Source organism: Arvicola amphibius, chromosome 9 (genome assembly GCF_903992535.2).
Source record: "Arvicola amphibius chromosome 9, mArvAmp1.2, whole genome shotgun sequence".
In the NCBI taxonomy this organism is placed as follows: domain Eukaryota; kingdom Metazoa; phylum Chordata; class Mammalia; order Rodentia; family Cricetidae; genus Arvicola; species Arvicola amphibius.
Genome location: NC_052055.2, coordinates 122,188,961 through 122,208,087, shown reverse-complemented (window position 1 = coordinate 122,208,087; position 19,127 = coordinate 122,188,961). Strand labels below are relative to the sequence as shown.

Sequence of the window (19,127 nt, the reverse complement as noted above, 5' to 3'; positions counted from 1 at the left end):
ATGAATTTTCTATCAGAGAGCAAATCATAACAGGAGCGACAGTTTCCTGCTTTGCTTGTAAATTGATGAAAGCATCTGCCCAAAACATACTTTTTAAAAAAAATCTTGTTTTGTTTGTTGTTGCTTTTGTATTTTTGTTTTGTTTAGTTTGGTTTTGGTTCTTCCAGACAGGGTTTCTCTGTGTAGCTGTGGAACCTGTCCTGGAACTTCCTCCATAGACCAGGCTGGCCTCTAACTCAGAGATCCACCTGCCTCTGTCTCCCAAGTGCCGGGGTTAAACACCACACCACTTGGCAACATACTTGCTTAAATACTGCCTAGTGACAGAGGCTAGAGGATAACTCAGTGGTTACAGAACTTACTCTCATTCAGAGGATCTGAGTTCAGTTCTCAGCACCCACCTTGGCTGACTCACAACTGCCTGTAACTCTAGATCCAGGAATCCAATGCCTCAACGGGCACCTGCACTCACGTGTACATACGACAACATAGATACCCAAACATGCACAGAATTTAAAGACTTTAAAAATACTCCCTGATAGTTAAGTTTTTGCTGTTAGTAGAACTTTGGGTTGGTGGTGGATGGGAGCTGGTAAAGAAACTGACTCTGGGACTGATACGATGGCTTAGTGAGTAAATGCATTTGTGATCCAACCTCACGACCTGAGTTCAATCACCAAGACCCACACCGCAGAAGCAAACGCAAATTCCTACAAGCTGTCTCTGATCTCCACTATTGAGACGGGATGCACACTTCTCACACACACACAAATAAAATGAAAAAGTAGTAAAATAAAATAAACATACCTGTGCCCACACTGACTTTGATGCCAGTCCTTGCTTATCTGTGACTGGAGGTGAAAGTCCTGGGGTAACAGCAGAGCGTAAACACCTCAACAAGACAGCAATGCACTTTCTCTATGTTCCTTTAACTAAGATGACACTCAGGGAGCACAAACAGGAGGATCAATCTAAGCTATTTAGCAATAGCTCAAGAGAAAAGGGAAGACATTAAGAGGCCTTGCCACTGCTCCAGGGTTTGATTCTCACACTCACATCTAGCAGTGCCCAACCACATGGAATGCCAGCTCCAGGAGACCCAGACACTCCCGTCCTTAAAGAGCATGTTAGAGCACACATAAGAACCCACATAATTTTTAAAAAGAAAACCCTATCCACGCAGTGGTGGCGCACACCTTTGATTCCAGCACGCTGGAGGCAGAGGCAGGAGGACCCTGACTTCAAAGCCAGCCTGGTCTATAGAGTCAATTCCAGGACAGCCAGGGCTACACAGAGAAACCCTGTCTCAAGAAACAAAAAGCAAGCCTGGTCTACAAGACCTAGTTCCAGGACAGGCTCCAAAGCCACAGAGAAACCCTGTCTTGAAAAATCAAAAAATAAAAATAAAAATAAAAATAAAGAAACAAAAAGCAAAAAGAACCAAAACCCTAAAATGAGAATGTTCTATGTATAAGATATAAGGGTCTATTATACCAGAGTCACACATTTTATGTGCTGCTTAAAAAGAAATGCACAAGAAAACAGAGAAGGAACCCCCAATCTCAGAAAACAGTTTGCTGGCACTCTCAGGTTCTTTTCTGATACTAGTGTTTAGCACTTTTTTTCTCTTGGTGCTGGGAGTTGAACTCAGGGACTCACACAGGTTAAGCACACATCAATGAATGACTCCATCACCCCAACATGTATATTTTTCTTTTTTGGCACAGGGGTGGGGGATTGGGGGCTAAAGCAAGTCTCAAACAACTGAGGATGACCTAATCTAATCTACTAGTCTACTAATCATCTCCAGGATTTCAGGTATGCCCCACCTAACCTGACTCACACCTATTTTTAAAAAAACTGAAATATCAAGTTTTATCTTTAAAACAGAGACTGGACTGGATCAGAAACTCATTAATATAGGGCTGTGACTGAGAATGGGATTATAATCAGTTTAGGAAACATCAGGACTATCAATGCTGGGAGAATCTTTTTGAACACTATGTGTGATCTGCCTAGGTCCTTCCTCACTTGCCTAAGGCACTTTCTAAAAGGCCAATAGCTAGGCAGAAGGATAGGTGGGACTTCCAGGCAGAGATGGTGGACATACCATACTGAGGCGAGGTAATGAGCCACGTGGCAGAACACAATCTGTGTTAATAAACGGGTTAATTTAAGGTTTGTTAAGTTTTTTGTTTGTTGTTGTTTGTTTTTCGAGACAGGGATTCTTCTGTGTAGCTTTTTTTTCCCATTTTTTTCTTTTCAAGACAGGGCTTCCCTGTAGCTTTGGAGCCTGTCCTGGAACTATCTCTTGTAGACCAGGCTGGCCTCGAACTCACAGAGATCCACCTGTCTCTGCCTCCCAAATGCTGGGATTAAAGGCCTGCACCACCACAGCCAGGCTATTTAAATTTTAAGAGTTAGGTGGAAACATGCCTAAACTAAAGCCAAGCTTTCATAATTAATAAAAAGTCTGCATGTCAATATTTGGGAGCTGGTGTTCCAAAGAAAGTCCAACTGTAGGTAAAATTGATTTTCACACCAGGTTTCAGCTCCATCATTCTGGTTCTTCCTTTATTTAACACAGAGCTTTCAACAACGCTAACTACAGGAGGGCATTACTACTGCACAAGAATGTTCTTCTTAGCCAGGCAGTGATGGCACATTCCTTTGACCCCAACACTTGTAAGGCTGAGGCAGACGGATCTCAGTTCAAGGACAGCCTGGTCTACAGAGTGAGCTCCAGGACAGCCAGAAACTCTGTCTTGAAATTCTCAGTTTTTTTCTAGAAAGCATCTGTTCCAAACCAGGACTATTGCACAGCATCCACAAGGTCTTGGTCCAGTATGCACTAGGTGTGGGGCTGCTTACCTATAATCCACCTAGCACCTCGGTAGAGGCAGGAGAATCAAAACTTCAAGGTCACCATAAACTGCATAGCAAATTGAAGATCAGCCTGGAGTACCCTTCTCGGAGATTAGAAAAATATCTGCTTATACCCATGGTAGACATAGTGAGCCAAAAAATAACCCATTGCTCCATGAAGACCCTGGTGATAGCCTTCGAGATTTTAACAATAAACTCGACAGCATAAACCTAATAATGGCCAACACTGGAAGCTGGAGAGATGGCTCAGAGGTTAAGAGCACTGGCTGCTCTTCCTGAGGTCCTGAGTTCAATTTCCAGCAACCACACGGTGGCTCACAACATCAATAGTGGGATCTGATGCCTTCTTCTGGCATGAAGTTGTACATGCTGATAGAGCATTCATCTACATAAATAAATTTAAAAAAAGACTATCCAACGTGGTCCCCCAACTGTTATTAGTGTGGGACCTAACAGCTCACATATCAGTTCATGTCTGACTCTAAGTTAAGGTCCTCTAAAATAAAGTGCTGCCATGTGTGGGGTGTACACCTTTAATCCCAGAACTGAGGCAGAGGCAGGTGGATCTCTGTGAGTTAGAAGCCAGGCTGGTCTAGAGTTCTAAGACAGACAGACAGAGCTACATACGAAAATCCTGTCTCAAAACAGAAAAACAACAAAAACAGAAAAGGTAAATGCTGAGAACTTCACTTGAATACAAAAACAAGAGACTATGTTAGACAAGGGAAGTGAGTTTAGAGGTGAATGTGTCTTACATATATATTTATTTTAATACAGGACAAGTATTCACTTAGCCCAGACTGAAAGAACTCACAGATATCTGCCTGCCTCTGCCTCCTGAGTGCTGGGATTAAGTATGCCATCACACCTGGTTTCCTATAATTCTTTTATTCATAACCCAGTGGCTAGTCTGAAAAAAGTTCCATGGGTAGGAAATTACACTCGTCTATAAAACATTCCATTTAGCTTTTCCGGTGCTGGGTATTGAGCCCAGACTATCAAGGGCCACTGAGCCATCCCAGCCTGCAGTTCGGCTTTTGGATACTGAGTTTATTTACAACGGGCACAGTCACTGGAGACCTTTGTGAAGGTCTACCAATCCCAGCACCACTGCTGGCAGCTAAAATAAGTACTAGAAAAATGCTTTGTAAAAACGGTAATTTAAAAAAAAAAATCTTTTTGAGCTCAAGAGAGGTGGTGCACACCTTTAATCTCAGCACTGGGGAGGCAGAGGCAAGGGGAATCTCTGATCTGTAGACCAGGCCCAAGTCTACAAAGTGAGACCCTGTCTCAAAACACAAGAGGACAGGAAGGGCATGCACCTGAATCCCAGCACCTCGGTTGTGGAAGCTGGAAGATCAGGGGCTCTGTTTCAGCCTAGACTATGAAGGACCCTGTCTGAATGACAGAAGAGGTAAATGATAGACTGTGAGGACGAAATGTTCTACTAGTCAGTTTTTAATAGCAACAACAATAAAAATCCTTACTTTTGAGAACAGTATAATCTTTTCAGGCTAGGTTTCACTTACAAGACCTGGGATCTTCCCTGTAAAACAACGGTTTGCTGCGACGGCTTCAGTCATTACCTAAGCTCCGCTTCTTGCTCCCATCGATGATGGTGCAAGCCTTTAATCCCAACAACACTTGGAAGGCTAGAGGCAGGAGGATCTCTGTGAATTCGAGGCTAGCCTGGTCTACAAACTGAAGTCCAGGACAGCCAGAGCTACACAGAGAAAACCTGTCTGGGGGGGGAGGGGAACAAAACAAAAAGCAGAACTACATAATAAAGACCCTGTTATTAAAAACAAAAAACTACCACCTTTATTTCCTTTATTTATTATTACTTTGTGTAACTACTGCACACAGGTGTATGGAGGTCAGAGGTCAACTTCCAGAAACCAGATGTTTGGATTTTAGTTCTTTCCCCTGAGAGAAATGGTTTTTCTTGGTTTAACAACCGAAGCTATCCTGGCACTCACTCCGTAGACCAGGCTGGCCTCAAACTCACAGAGAGATCTGCCTGCCTCTGCCCCTAAGTGCTGGGATTAAAGGTGTGCACCACTACTATCTGGCTAGGGGAGTTAGGTCCTTAAATTACTTTTTCTTAGCCTCACGTGTTCCTCACTTTTCACAAACCCCAAAACAATCTTAGATGGCACATACCCCTCAAGCATATAAAACTAAGTGGGTTTTATAGTCAGAATAACTACACTGACAACAAAAAATAAAATATAAACACTGACAGCACCAAAAAACTTAGCTGGGCCTGATAACTCACATCTGTAATCCCAGCACTCAAGAGGATCACATGAGGATCACCGCAGGTTTAAGGCTAGCCCGGACTACAGCGGAGGCTCTGTCTCAGACAAACCAAAACCAATGAGTAGACTAAAAACTGACTTCAGTATTTCAATGGTCAATCAGGAGAAACTGGGGAAAATAAAGTTCTTTTCCTAACAAACTGGCAACAACATGCCAAGCTTCCCAGTGTAAATAAAAGAGGAAAAAGAGCTGGGAAGCAGGCGGGCCAAAGAACTCAACACAAGGCTAGCGCTCTCAGAAGCCGCGCACATGCTCCCTCCTCTCTGTCGTTCTGCTTCAGTCCTCAGCTGATGTCACAATGTTTTGTTGTTCGAGACAGGGTCTCAATGTGCACTGGCTGTCCTGGAACTCGCTATGTAGACCAGGCTGGCTTCAATTCAGAGATCTGCCGCTCTGTCTCTAGGGTGCAGGGACTAAAGGTGTGTATCCACCAAACTCAGCTAGCTGGTGCCCAGAAAGCAAACTACAATCCTTACATCAGATCTTTAGGGACCTAAGGTAAAAGTGAAGGAGGTGGTGATGGCTCGGCAGGTAAAAATGCACACTGCTCTTGTAGAGGGCCTTAGGGAAGTTTCCAGAGCCCACTACTAGCAGCTCACAATCCCCCTACCTCCAGCCCAAATGTATCTGATGCCTCTGACCTCCGAAAGAACCTACACACACATGTACATACTAACACATAATTACAAAATAATAAAGATAAACCTTTAAGTTTAAGATACAGCAGAACTTGCAAGTGCTTATTTGACTCTGAAGGCTGTATCCTGCATTCAATGCCTCCAAGTTTACTAAACCCTAAAAATTCAGCCCCAGTCCTGCTGTAATGATTGGCTCTTAAAAGACCAATAACAAAAACTTACAGTCCACCCACAGTTCTCATCTACACATAAGCATCATGGAATCATGGGAAAGGGGGCTAGGCTGGGAAAGGGATAAAAATCTAAATTTACAACGTCTTTTCAGGCATTGCTTGAGGCATTTGGTGGACATGGAAATAAATGGGAGTTTGTTCGAGGAATGCCAAAAGAAAAAAGATTCCACAAGTCAGGACACCAAATGCCCAACACGGGGCAAAGGGCACGCACCTCCTTGCTTTTCACCCAAATCCCAATTAGTTGCTTCACCTGGGAGCCTTTCAAAGGCAGTCTAATGGTCTCCAGTTCCTCCCTCACCCCGAGTGAACTCAACAATCCCTACCTGGAGACCAGGGCAAAGTCTTATCAGAAACAGCAAGCGTTGCTGTCAGAGCCAAGAAACACGTTGCTACCATACGATAGTCTTCTGCCCCGCTTCAGTCTGTACAAACCAACAAGCCAAAACACTTGGTCCCCAGCCTAAGTTACCGTCCTCCATTTTTCCAGTGGTTCGGTCAAAGAAGCCGGTCTTCCCTCTACTCCGAGCGCTCAGCAGGCTTGTCAAAGTTCCCAAGGCCAGCCAACCCCTGCTAGGTTCCCGCCCCCAAGCTCGGCTCCTTTCCACCACTTTCGGAACTTTGCCTAGGTCTTGCCCCAGGTCTGACACTCAGGTCCTCCATGAGATCTCCCGTCTCCCTGGCACGACTCCACCTTTCTCAACGCACTCAGCTGACGGTCACTTGCGTGTGCTCCCCCCGCCCCGAAAAAGTTGTTTTCCCCTTATCTCTCCTCAGACGGACACCCACACGACCCGAGATCTCTCCCGTGCCCAGGCCGGGTTCAAGCTCTGCACCTAACACACTCCCTCGAGTTCCCTCACGGTCCTGTCATCCCCAGTTCCTCACGACCTATGTAAAAGGAAAATACTCCACAATGCTCGTTTCCTGTGCATTTCACTCCCGGACCACACGCTTTTCGTCCCAGGTCCACCGACTTGGCTTCGATCCCACTACTTCTCCCCTCTCCTCACGTCCGTCGGGCCCGGACTCCCCTGCCACCTCCCGGCCTGGGCCCTGCCCTGCCCTGTCCCGCCAGCGGGCTCGGGTGTTCCTTCCCTCGGGGCTGGCTCCGCGTGGGGCCGGCTCACCAGTTGGTCATGTCCAGGAAGAAGGCGCAGCCGGCCGGGTTGAGCTGGAAGCCGAGGAGTCGCTGGAACTCAGAGATGAGCACGTCCTTGTCGGTGGTGCCCAGGCAGCTGAACTTCTGCATGAGCTCGGGGTCCAGGTCCACATCCATGCCCTCCATGGCGGGGGGCCCGGACGCCCAGCTCCCTTCGCCCCGACCTGCTTCCCCACGGGCGGCCGCCGCGCCCGGGCCCGGGCCCCACCAAGGGCGGCCCGCTGCTGGCCGGCGCCGCGCGCGCTGCTCCCAGGCAGGCCCCAGGCCTCTCACCGCCTCATGGGCTGCGCGCGCCGAGCCGCGCCGCTCCGCGCCGCACCGCTCGCTCGCTCCCTCTCTCGCTAGCTTCTGGGCTCGCGCTCCCCCCCCCCTCCCACCCCCCCCAGCGCCCGCCTCCTCCTCCGCCGCCGCCGCCGCTCTTCGCAACACAGCCGCCTCCGCCTCCTCACGCGCCGCGCCCAATGCGCACGCGCGGGGGGGGGGCACTCGGGCCCCGCCCCTTCCTCTCCCCGATGGACCGCCCTTAGTGACGTCATAACCCAGTGACGTCTCTCCAGTGACCTCACCGCGGCGGGGCGGAGCTGGGGGGGACGGCAGGAAATGGGAAACCGGAGAGGCGGGTCCTGGGCGGGTCTCTGTCCCCGCGCGAGTTCCCACGCTGCGTGGGAGGAGTCACGAGCTCAGGGTGTCTTACTGTGACTAGCAACCCCACCCCTGTGCTGATTGGGAACCAGAAGTCACCTCAGGGACAGAGACCGAGGCAAGGTCAAAGTGCATAGGGCACCCTAGAGCCGGCTCTTGTTCCTCCGCTCCGACAGAACTTCTTCAAAAAGACTTTTGGCCACAGGGACGCGACCGCGAACGCTTGGTCCCAGGCTTCTGACTTGAGTTTAGCATGACTGCTTAAGTTATTATGCAACTTTAGCATGGCGTCTCCAGGAAATAAAAGGTGGCCTCATACAAGCATCAGTCACAGGTCCGGATGAACGCCACCCTTGCTGCAAAACCCATCCTTTGCAAATGCAGGTCAACCCCTGGGAATTCTGCAAATCTAGTTCTGTCTTTAAAATCCAAGACCAAGCATGACTGTATGTGTATGCAGTGTATCTAACTACCTCTTTAAGGTCCCTTTTGAAGAGGAAGATTGCAAAGCTGTAGAGACCCATTTGCTTGTTCTTTACCAAGTATTTTTTTTTTCAGTACAGCCTGTTTCCAGATACAGGAAGAGACTGAGAAGCGGGTGGGTAAGAAACGACCCTGCACCGGGGCCATGGCTTAATAAACTGTTTGCCTGCAAGCTTGAAGACCTGAGCTCCTGAGATCAGCTACTCCGCACCGCTTATAAGGTCTGACTGACCACCAAGGGTGGTGATGCCGGTCTCAGTTGGGTATCCTGGTCTACATAGGAATTCCAGGTCAGCCTCGTCTGCAGAATGAGATACTTTCCCCTCTGCCCCACTGAGACAGGGTTTCTCTGTATAACATCCCTGGTCTGTCCTGGAACTCGCTCTGTAGACCAGGTTGACGTCGAACTCACAGAGATCTGTCTGCCTCTGCCAACTGAGTGCTGCGATTAAAGGTGTGTGACACCAGCGCCTGTCAGGAGATACTTTCTTAAAAAAAGGGGGGGGGGGTGGCATGTGCCTCATGGTATGGCAAAGAAAGGAGAATCACAAGCAGCCTACCCAAATCAATGAGTACCAGGTTCGGTGCCTCCAAAAATAAACGGATTGCAGATGACACGTCCGGCAATGATCTCTGGCTTCCACACACATGTGCACCAACAGATGTGCATTGCACACATAAACAAATGGTCTTCCACCAGGTGTGGCCTGTCATGCCTGCCCTTGGGAGGAGGAGGCAGGAGGGTCAATAGTTTAAGGCCAGAGTCCACTGCCTAGTGAATTATATAGATCAATCGGACTGTGTGAGATACTTTGCGGGGGTGGGGTGGGGGCTTTGAGTCATGTATATTTGGAATTAAAATTTTCGTTCTGCCAACTATTTGTTACAATCATACTCATCGAGGAAGTTGATTTATATAATAAAGTAGCAATATATAAACACAATGCATTGCTCAATAAGATTGACAACTAGTGTGGGCATTCAGAATATAACTAATATTGTACAAGGCAGATATGAAGAGATGGCCTCGGAATTAGATGGCCAAAGTATGCAGGGGTTGTTTTTTCACATGGCCTATCTTCTAGTTCATTCCTCTTACTGACCCTCTATGGGAACATGAGCTATGAGGCTGGGAAGACGGCTTGTCTTCTGTGCAAGCCTAAGGATCTGAGTTCGAATCCCCAACACTCCCTTCCAAGCATGGCGCTTCTGTCTGTAATCACAGCACTGGGGCACATGGACAGGCATGTCCTGAGAGGTAGTTGACGAGCCAGCTTAGCCCCAGAGGCTAACCTCAGTGAGAAAGCCTGTGTTCACCAAATGAAGCAGAGAGCCATAGAGGAAGACCCTGGACATCAACCTCTGGCCATCACATGCTTAGCTACAGAGAACTCAGGTTTCCTTCCCACCACTGAAAGTACCAGTCAGTGAGATGTTAGTGGTTACTGGCACATGCCACCAAGCCTAACAACCTGAATTTAATCCTGACATGGTGGAAGGAAAACACAGACTCCCACCTACTCATGCACCACACAAACAAATGTAATATATATTTAATATAGCAATGTAACGTGTGGTGATATATATATATGTGTGTGTGTGTGTGTGTGTGGTGTGTGTGGTGTATATATATATATATATATATATATATATATATAGTGTTCAAGTGCTGGCTGTAGGACTTTGGAAGAAAGAACAGGCAAGTTTCCTGATGCTTCTTCTAGGAGCACTGACAGCAGCCCAGCTGTCTGTCCATGGGGTCTGAGGCAGTGAAGGCTTTCAGAAGTGGTGTGCAGCTGTAAGACCTTGCCTGCTCTTTGAAGACTCCATTGGTTTTCCCCTCCATTCTGATAACTATACAATCGCCTGTAAAGGGGCTGGAGAGGTGACTCAGTGGTTAAGGATGCTGGACTCTCTTGCAGAGGACCCAAGTTCAGTTCCCAGAACCTACTTCAGCTAGCTCACAACTGCCTGTAACTCTTATTTCAGGGAACCGAATATCCTTTTCTGGACTTTGTAGGCACCTGCATACATGTGTACATACTAACACATGCACACAAAATAATAAAAATCATCTTAACAAAAACACATACATCATTTTAAAATAGTAATTAATCTTTAAAAGGCATGGACTTTTCTCTTGTAACAAACCTGAAAGAGAAGAAAATCAAAATTTAAAAAGGCAAAAGCAAAAAAACCCCAAGGATTTACTAATTTATTATATTTTCCTTTTTTTGATTTTTCAAGACAGGGTTTCCCTGTAGCATTGGAGACTGTCCTGGGGCTAGCTCTTGCAGACCAGGCTGGCCTTAAACTCACAGAGGTCGCCTGCCTCTGCCTCCCCAAGTGCTGGGATTAAAGTTGTGCACCACCACCGCCCGGCTTTTCCTTCATTCTTTTCACCAAGAATATCCCAATCTGTCCAAATGCTGCTGTCCCACTCCCTCTCAGTCAAGGTGAAGTTGGAGAGCAGGAGGGGTATTAGAAGGTCTGTTTAAGAAAATCGTGGTGCCAACATAAGCCGAAGTTCAGAAAATAAAACCTGTATCAATCTCTCTGCTGGGATTACAGGCGTGAATTAGCATACCTAGCTTCTGGGAATTCTTTGTTTTTGAGAAAGGGTTTTTCCACATAGTACTAGAACTCACTACATAGACTAGGCTGTCCTCAAAACTCATAAAGATCCACCTGCTTTTGCCTCCTCGGTGCTGGGATTAAAGGTGTGGGCCACCACCACCTGTCTGGTTTGATTTAGTTTGTTGTTTTTATTTTTGTTTTAGTTTTGTTTTTGAGACAAAGCCATTGGTATTTCTGGCTGACTGGCCTCTAACTCACTGAGTACCTGAAGTTAAACCAGGTGGCACAAAACCAGCACTCATGAGGCAGAAGCAGGCTGGTCTTTATGAGTTCTAGGACAACCAGGACTACACAGAGAAATCCTGTCTTGAAAAACCACAGAGGGGGCAGCTGAAGGTGACTTTGAGCTCCTGATCATCCTACTTCTACCTGCTAACTGCCGGGGTCACAGGGGCTGCCACGATGACTATAGAAAAGAGACTCTTGTTAAAATGCCTATGTCCAGGAGCCCAGCTGAAGTCAGTATGTCTGGGCTGGAGCTCACCTGGTGATTTTTATCATGTTCAGGTTTGAAGATTGGCACCGTAAGCAGAGGCAGATGTTGCTGCAGAGAGTCGCTCCACAGTTCAACTTGATTAAGATTAGCAAATCCAACTCTGCTTTCGCTGGTGTGTTTGAGTTACATGTAGCTCACAGAAAGCTGTTGTGGGGTCATGAGGAATAAAACGGTGATCAGAAGGAAAACGTGTGTATTTCGGACACTGGCAGTGCATCAGACTCTTCCAAACGGTGTACTCCCGTGACGCTCCTTCCTCGTGCTTCCTTAGGACAGAAATTACCAAGTTAACATACGGAATGATAACTGGACATCATGTCGCGTGGTGTAATCCCAGTATTTAAGAGGCAGAGGATCAGGATTTAAGGCCAGCCTTCACTGCTTAGCAAGGTCAAGGTGAGCCTGGGCTCTGTGCGACCTAAAGAGAGCCTCCTGCAGTAACACCCCTGCAGTCTCAGCACTCGGGAGGTAAAGGCTGGAGTCAGGAATTGAGGGCCATCCTCAGCGGCATAGTGAGTTTGAGACCAGCCTGGGTTTCATGAGGCTCTGGCCCAAACAAAACAAACATTTTTGAGCAACATAAAACTCTATATCAATAAATGAAAACAAGGAACTGAGTAAATGCAAGCTCCAGAGAGAGAGAGAGAGAGAGAGAGAGAGAGAGAGAGAGAGAGAGAATGAGGTGGAGAAGTGATAAAAGAGAATGCTAGTCACCGCTTCTGGCCTTTGAGAGTATGCGCAGATACACACACCCCTGTATACACACATATGATCATTCACTCACACGGACACATGCAAAAAGAAATAATTGCTTCTATGGTGTGTGAATGTGTGTGCGTGTGCACAGTGCATGTGTGGATGTCAGAGGACCACTTTTGAGGGCTGGTTTTCTCCTCGCACTGTGGGATCCAAGGCTTGAATTCAGGTTCTCAGACGTGCACAGTCATCACTTTTACCCACCGACCCATCCAACCACCCCAATAAATTCATCTTTAAATGGGAAGACAGAAATTTGAAAGGGTAAATGACATAATGTTAACTGTACCTCTTTCTGGGTGGTAAGGGTACAGGAAATATATGTGTTTGCTTTGTTTTTTTAATTTGTTTTCATTTACTTATTGTGTACGTGCGCTCGTGTGCCTGGAACTGGAATTACAAACACTGGAATGTCATGTGGGTGCTGGGAATTGAACCTGGGTCCTCTGGGAGAGTAGTCAGTGCTCTTAACCACTGAGCCATCTCTACAACCCTCAGTTTTGTTTTTGAGCAAGGGTCTCACCATGTAAGCCAGGCTGATCTGGATCTCTTTAATGTAGACCAAAACTGGTCATAAACTCATATGTAGCCAAGAATGGCCTTCTGGTTTGTCTCCTGCCTCCACTTTCCACGGGCTAGCATTGCAGACACGACCCACACCTGGCTATAGTACCTTTTTATTAAGGTTCGTTTCTCCCAGTTTTTGATGGGGGCTTAAATATAGCAGCCCCCATCCTTATTTTATCAAATCATTTTTCTGATGATAAAAATAGTTTGACCTCTCCAGGGAAATCCCCAAGGTCAAAGAACCACAGACGGTGTTAGCAGAGCCCTGTGTACATCCCCTACAGTCATTCTGGTACGAGAACACCTTTTCCTCAGAGTTCCCCAGGGGCTTTTCTCTACCCATTTGTTTACTCTGACCTTAAGATATTTTGGATCCTGAGCAAATCAGCAAGAACTTTACAGATGGAGAGGAAAATGCACCAACAGCCTCAGATGTGGGTGAACTCCCTGACGTCGACTTGGAAAAAGCCCACTGTTTCTCTGCGCTGACATTCTTTCTAAACTGGAGAAGTCCAGACAGAAAATTATCCAGTGACTGTCACCTCCCTGTCCTTGGAGCTGGAGAGAAAGCTGACTCTCGAGTTCTACCATGATATCATTGCCTTGGTAGAGCTATCAAGTTATCCTAAACCAAAGGAGACCCCTCAGAATTTCAACTTATTATTTCTTATGTTGGTTTTTTTTTTAATTATTGATTTAAATTTTACTTTTAAGAATTAATTTTTTAGGGCCAGGCAGTAGTGGCGCACGCCTTTAATCCCAGCACTCGGGAGGCAGAGGCAGGCCGATCTCTGTGAGTTTGATGCCAGTCTGGTCTACAGAGGGAGTTCCAGTATATCTAGGGCTGTTATACAGAGGAAACCCCATCTCAAAAAACAACAACAACAAAAATTGTTTATGGCCTAGTGCATGAGGCATCTGCTGCCAAACCGTGATGACCTGAGTTCATTCTCGGATATAGACAGAAAAAGGAAAAAAACCTGCTTCTTGAAACACATGCGTGCTCTGAGCATTTACAAAGTGGAGACTGCACAGCTTTGACCACAAAGGGTTCAGAAATGACAACACTTGTCAATCATTATGATTGGCACCGCAGAAGTGAGGGTGCTCATAGGAAAGGGACTGGATATGGTCTGAGTGTCCAGGAGGTCTGGGGAACAAGTCTGTGGTACGGGAGCTGACTAGCGATGGCTGAAGGTTAGTTTGCCCACTGTGTGTGTGTCCATTGTTTCTCCTTCCCTGACTCAGTATACCCTGCCAAACACGTCTGTGCTCTGCTAGATACTTCCTACAGCAACCTTGAGGAAGAACTTCAAGTTTGCTTTTGCACTTTTCTGCTCTGAGCTTTCGATCTCTCTGCCCTTTTTTTTTCCCCGGGGGAGGGGGTCGGTTTCAAGACAGGGTTTCTCTGTGTTGCCCTGTTTGTCTTGGAACTCACTCTGTAGACCAGTCTGGCCTTGAAGTCAGAGATCTGCCTGCCTCTGCCTCCTGAGTGCTGGGATTAAAAGTGTGCACCACCACCACACTGCCTTTTAAAAACTTTTTATTTTGGGCTAGAAGGATGACTCCACGGTTAGGAGCACTGGCTGCTCTTTCAGAGGACAATGGTTTAATTCTCAGCATCTGCATGGCAGCTTACAGTTGTCCATGTCATAGCTCCGGTTCCAGGGGACCTGACGCCTTCTTCTAGCCATCAGGAGTAACAACCAAACAAATGGTGTAACAACCCACTACATAAAATAAAGATTAATTTTTATTTGATCTATCTATCTATCTATCTGTCTGTCTATCTATCATCTACTTTGTTTTTGCAAGACAGAGTTTCTCTGTAGCTTTGGAGTCTATCCTAAAACTACTTCTTGTAGAAGGGGCTGGCCTCGAACTCGTAGAGATCCACCTGCCTCTGCCTTCTGAGTGCTGGGATTAAAGGCATGCACCACCACCGCCTGACTATGGCTAATTTTTAAACATTTATTTCAATTCATTTGTGTGTGTGTGTGTGTGTGTGGGTGGGTGCTTGTAAGTACAGATATTTAAAGAGTCATAAGAGAGTGTCAGATCCCTGGAGCTGGACTTAGCTTGTGGACCTGATGGGATGCTAGGGACTGAACTCTGGTCCTCTGAATGAGTAGAGCCGTAGCAGGCTTTCTTTTGGGCCACCAACCAGGACCCAAATCATGACACAGAGGCTTATTATTAGTTATGAATATTCAGCCTTATTTTATACTTGTCCCATTAGCATGTACAACTTAATTTAACCTGTTTCTCTCACCTACATTCTGCCTCAGGCTGTTTTCCTTTCTTTGGTTCTCCATGTCCTACTCTTTGCCTGGCTAGATGGCTGGTGACTGCCTGGTCCCAGGCCCTATTTATTCTCTCTGCCACCAGCCCCGCCTACCCCTCTACTGCCTAGCTATTGGCTGGTCAGCTTTTTATTAGACCAATCAGGTGCCTGAGGCAGGCAAGGTAAAATGGCAATACATCTTCACATCGTTAAACAAATGCAGCATAAACAAATGCAACACATCTCAACATAGTAAAAGTAATATTCCATGTCATAGGGGAAGTTAGAACTCTTATGAGCCTTCTCTTCAGCCACCTTGCCCCCATTTTTTGAGACAGAGTCTCACGTAGCCCAGGATGGCCTTGAAATTCTTCTGATCCTCCTACCTCTGCATCCCAATTGCTGGGATTACATGTGTTACCCTACTGTACCAAGTTTGCGTGGTGCTGGGAATAGAACCCAGAGCTCTGTTTGTCACGCAAGCCCTCTCATGGGAGACACTGTCTTGAGACATACTCAACACAGATAAAAGTTTGTGAAGAGAAATGGGGAAGTAGGACAAAACAAGTCAAGATGTTTCATGTGCCACGATTCATCAGGATCCCCCAGATCTTAGAGGAAATTCCAAGGGACCCTGAGCTTCTGGTTAAACAAAAACCACCTCTGCCAAGCAAAGCACTCACAGTACCTGCTGATCTCAGGGTGTGACAGTGTGGTGACCAGGGCATCTCCTCAGACACTGAGAGACTCAGAGAGAAGAGCTAAATGATCTCACAGGGTGTGGCAGCGCTGGGACAGCTGGGTCAACCCGCAGAGGGCCCAGTGCTACCATCTTCCTCTAAAGTCTCTTTATGTGCAAGTGTCTGTGAGTCATCAGCCGCCAGGGTTTATGGGTGATGCCTATGCCTGAGAACCTGCTTCTGGAAAGTTCTTCTCTTCCCCTCCCCCTCCCCTTCTCCAGCTCCTCTCAGTCTCGTTTCTGCTGGATCACATGAGTTTTCAGATGTTGGTGATGGGCTGGGATGATGCCTCAGCAGTTAGCATCACTGACTGCTCTTCCAGAGGACCTGAGTTCAATACCCAGCACCCACATGGCAACTCGCAGCTGGCTGTCACTACAATTCCAGGGGACCTGGCACCCTCACATAGGTCTATATCAGGCAGGCAAAACACTAATAACATGTAAAATAAAAATAAGTCTCTTTAAAGTAGAAGAAAAAGATGCTGGCAACAGTGTGAACTGCCACTGTCTTTTGTTAGGAAAAGGATGGGTGGGCTCAAGAAAGAAGCAGACGTGAATTCACCCTTCAGAAATGAGGGACCTCACGACCATGGTGGGCATGGCAGGACCTGGAGGTAGTACAGCAGCTTAGTGACAGGCCACATAAGGAGGCCTTGATGGGAAAGTAGGCTTCACTGGCTGTACTGACTACACCTTTAGTCCCAGCACTCTGCGGGGCAGAGACAGGTGGATCTCTGTGAGTTCCAGGACAGCCAGACCTACACAATGAGACCCTGTCTCAAAAATAAACACAAATGAATAAATGAATGAAAAACAACCTGGAGAGGAGCTGCAGGAAGAGAAAGATCCTAAAGGAAGGGAGAAAAGATGTTCTTCCGTCTGGGAAACCTATGTGACCGGAGGCACGGGGAGCCAGGGACAGGGTAGGACTACACGTTAGGGGCTGTGAAAACAGCACAGCACAGTTCAGTGACTCCATCCCTCAGGCTCAGATCTGGCCGCATAGGTAGCAGACCTGTGATCGAACACTCATCCTGGTTGTTGGCTTGGGTTTTGGTTATTTTAAGTTTTAAGTAATTAAAAAAATGAGTTCAACATATAACGATTTCTTATATCAAATGCATTTCTGCAGTAACTTAAAAGTTCCTGGTTTTGCCGGGCGGTGGTGGCGCACGCCTTTAATCCCAGCACTCGGGAGGCAGAGGCAGGCGGATCTCTGTGAGTTCGAGACCAGCCTGGTCTACAAGAGGTAGCTCCAGGACAGGCTCTAAAGCTGCAGAGAAACCCTGTCTCGAAAAAAAAAAAACAAAAAAAACAAAACAAAAAAAAAGTTCCTGGTTTTGGTGATTTGAATATGCTTGGTACTGTTTTTGCCATCTAAATTAAAAAAAAAGTTTGCCATTCATATTTTGAAATTATGATATAATTTTCTCCTTTCCTTCCCTCCCTCTAAACCAGTGGTTCTCAATGTTTTGGCCACAGCCCATTTGGCCAACCTCTACCTCCAAAAATATTTATATTATGACTCATATAGGCCAGGTTGTGGTGGCACATGCCTTTAATTCCAGCACTCAGGAGGCAGAGGCAGATGGATCTCTGAGTTCAAAGCCAGCCTGTCTACAGCGTGAGTTCCAGGACAACAGAGATACACAGAGCAAGCCTGTCTCAAAAACAAAGTGGGGAAGGGGGGGAAATTTTCAGTCAAGAGCACCATATCACAGAAGAGCCAAGACCACAGAGAAATCTCGTCTCCCTGTTTCAAAACAAACAGTGTCATATCAGCCAGGCCTCATGGCACACCCAAGCTCAGGGGTCACTGGAAAATAGGAGGCGGAAAGAAGATTGTTAAAAGCCAGCAGAGATGGGCGGTGGCAGCACAGCCTTTAATCCCAGCACTAGGGAGGCAGAGGCAGGTGGATCTCTGTGAGTTTGAGGACAGGCTGGTCTCTCATGAGCTAGTTCCAGGACAGATTCCAAAATTACAGAGAAAAACCCTGTCTCAAAAAAACAAACAAACAAAAAGCCAGGAAAACAGGGACTTTGGGGCTTTGCTGTCTTGCTGTGAGCTTGTGTCTCCTAGGAAGGCCAGAGCCACATCTTTAAAGTCTCACCAATATGGCTGCCTGAAGAGGAACTGAACAAGGACAACATGGGACATGGCCGACAGGATGCAGAAAAGCCCACAGGGCCTCAACACCACACAAAGAAATAAAACCAGCTAAGGAATCCTGAGAGCAGGAGAAATCGTCTCCCCAGGGAAGAGTACAATACCAACACATACACACAAAGAACATACAGACTGGGTCGGTTGTGCTTACGTATGTAGGGATATATGTGTATGTACATGTACATACATGTATGTGACAATGATCAATGAGAAAAGGCCATGGATCTGAAGAGAGAAAATAGGGGTGGTGTTGAAGGGTTCAGAGCAGTAGTTCTCCACCTTTCTAATTCTGCAGCCCTTTAATACCTCCTGTTGTGGTGACCCCAACCATAAAGCTATTCTCATTGCTACCTCATAGCTGTAATTTTGCTACCTTTATGAATCTTTTTTTTTTTTGAGACAGAATTTCTTGGTAGCTTTTTGAAGCCTGTCCTGGAACTTGCTCTTGTAGACCAGGCTGGCCTTGAACTCACAGAGATCCGCCTGCCTCTCCCTCCAGAGTGCTGGGATTAAAGGCTGAGCCACCATGGCCTGGCACTTTTTTTCACTCATTTTTTGTTGTAGTGTGTGGAAATCGTGGCCCCAAGGGAAGTGTCTGAACTCCCTACCCTCCCTGCAGCCACTCCAGATGTGCACGCTACTCACATAACTCCAGATGTGCACGCTACACACATAACAACCCCAGATGTGCACATTACTCACATAACTCCAGATGTGCACGCTACTCACATAACAACTCCAGATGTGCACGCTACTCACATAAACAGCACTGCATATGTGGCTTTCATAGTGATTCCCTGGCTCCCAATGTCACCAGCAGGCATAACTCTAATGCTGCCAGAGTATAAAACCATGGATTCTGGTTCTTCCAGAGAGACGGGTCTCTTGAGGCAGGGTTTCCTGACAACAACCAGCAGAAAAAGGTCCACAGAGATCACTGGGGTAAGGGTGAAGTGGAACCAGACCAGAAGTTGAAACTGGCATAATTAGATCTAGAGTCCAAGAGGTCAGAGTCCGTCACCAAATACAGCACAGCTAAGCAGAGTCTGACACTGACCCTGGGCATAGGCTGCCTGGACTTCCATCTGACAGAGAAGGGATTTCTGGACCCA

General features: G+C 46.8%; 1 protein-coding gene and 1 long non-coding RNA gene across 7 annotated transcripts in view; one reads left to right on the top strand and one right to left on the bottom strand.

Moving 5' to 3' along the window:
* The window catches only part of Ilrun (inflammation and lipid regulator with UBA-like and NBR1-like domains), a 73,462-nt gene extending 61,667 nt beyond the window's left edge, over positions 1-11,795 (bottom strand). Inside the window, exon 1 of one of the 5 annotated variants that reach the window (XM_038341135.1) lies at positions 11,488-11,795. In XM_038341135.1, coding sequence (XP_038197063.1) covers positions 11,488-11,504 — 17 coding nt within the window. In that variant the 5' untranslated portion in view covers positions 11,505-11,795. Of the gene's footprint in view, positions 1-7,209; positions 7,535-11,487 lie in introns of those variants that run through there. The other 4 variants (XM_038341136.1, XM_038341138.1, XM_038341137.1 and 1 more) reach the window with 4 other exon arrangements.
* On the top strand, positions 7,941-9,305 carry LOC119822162. 2 transcript variants are annotated; one of them, XR_005286737.1, is made up of 2 exons: positions 7,941-8,217; positions 8,447-9,305. It is a non-coding gene; the product is annotated as an uncharacterized LOC119822162 (long non-coding RNA). The 2 variants fall into 2 exon arrangements; XR_005286736.1 differs by having other exon boundaries at positions 8,442-9,305.
* Positions 11,796-19,127: the final 7,332 nt, after the last annotated feature.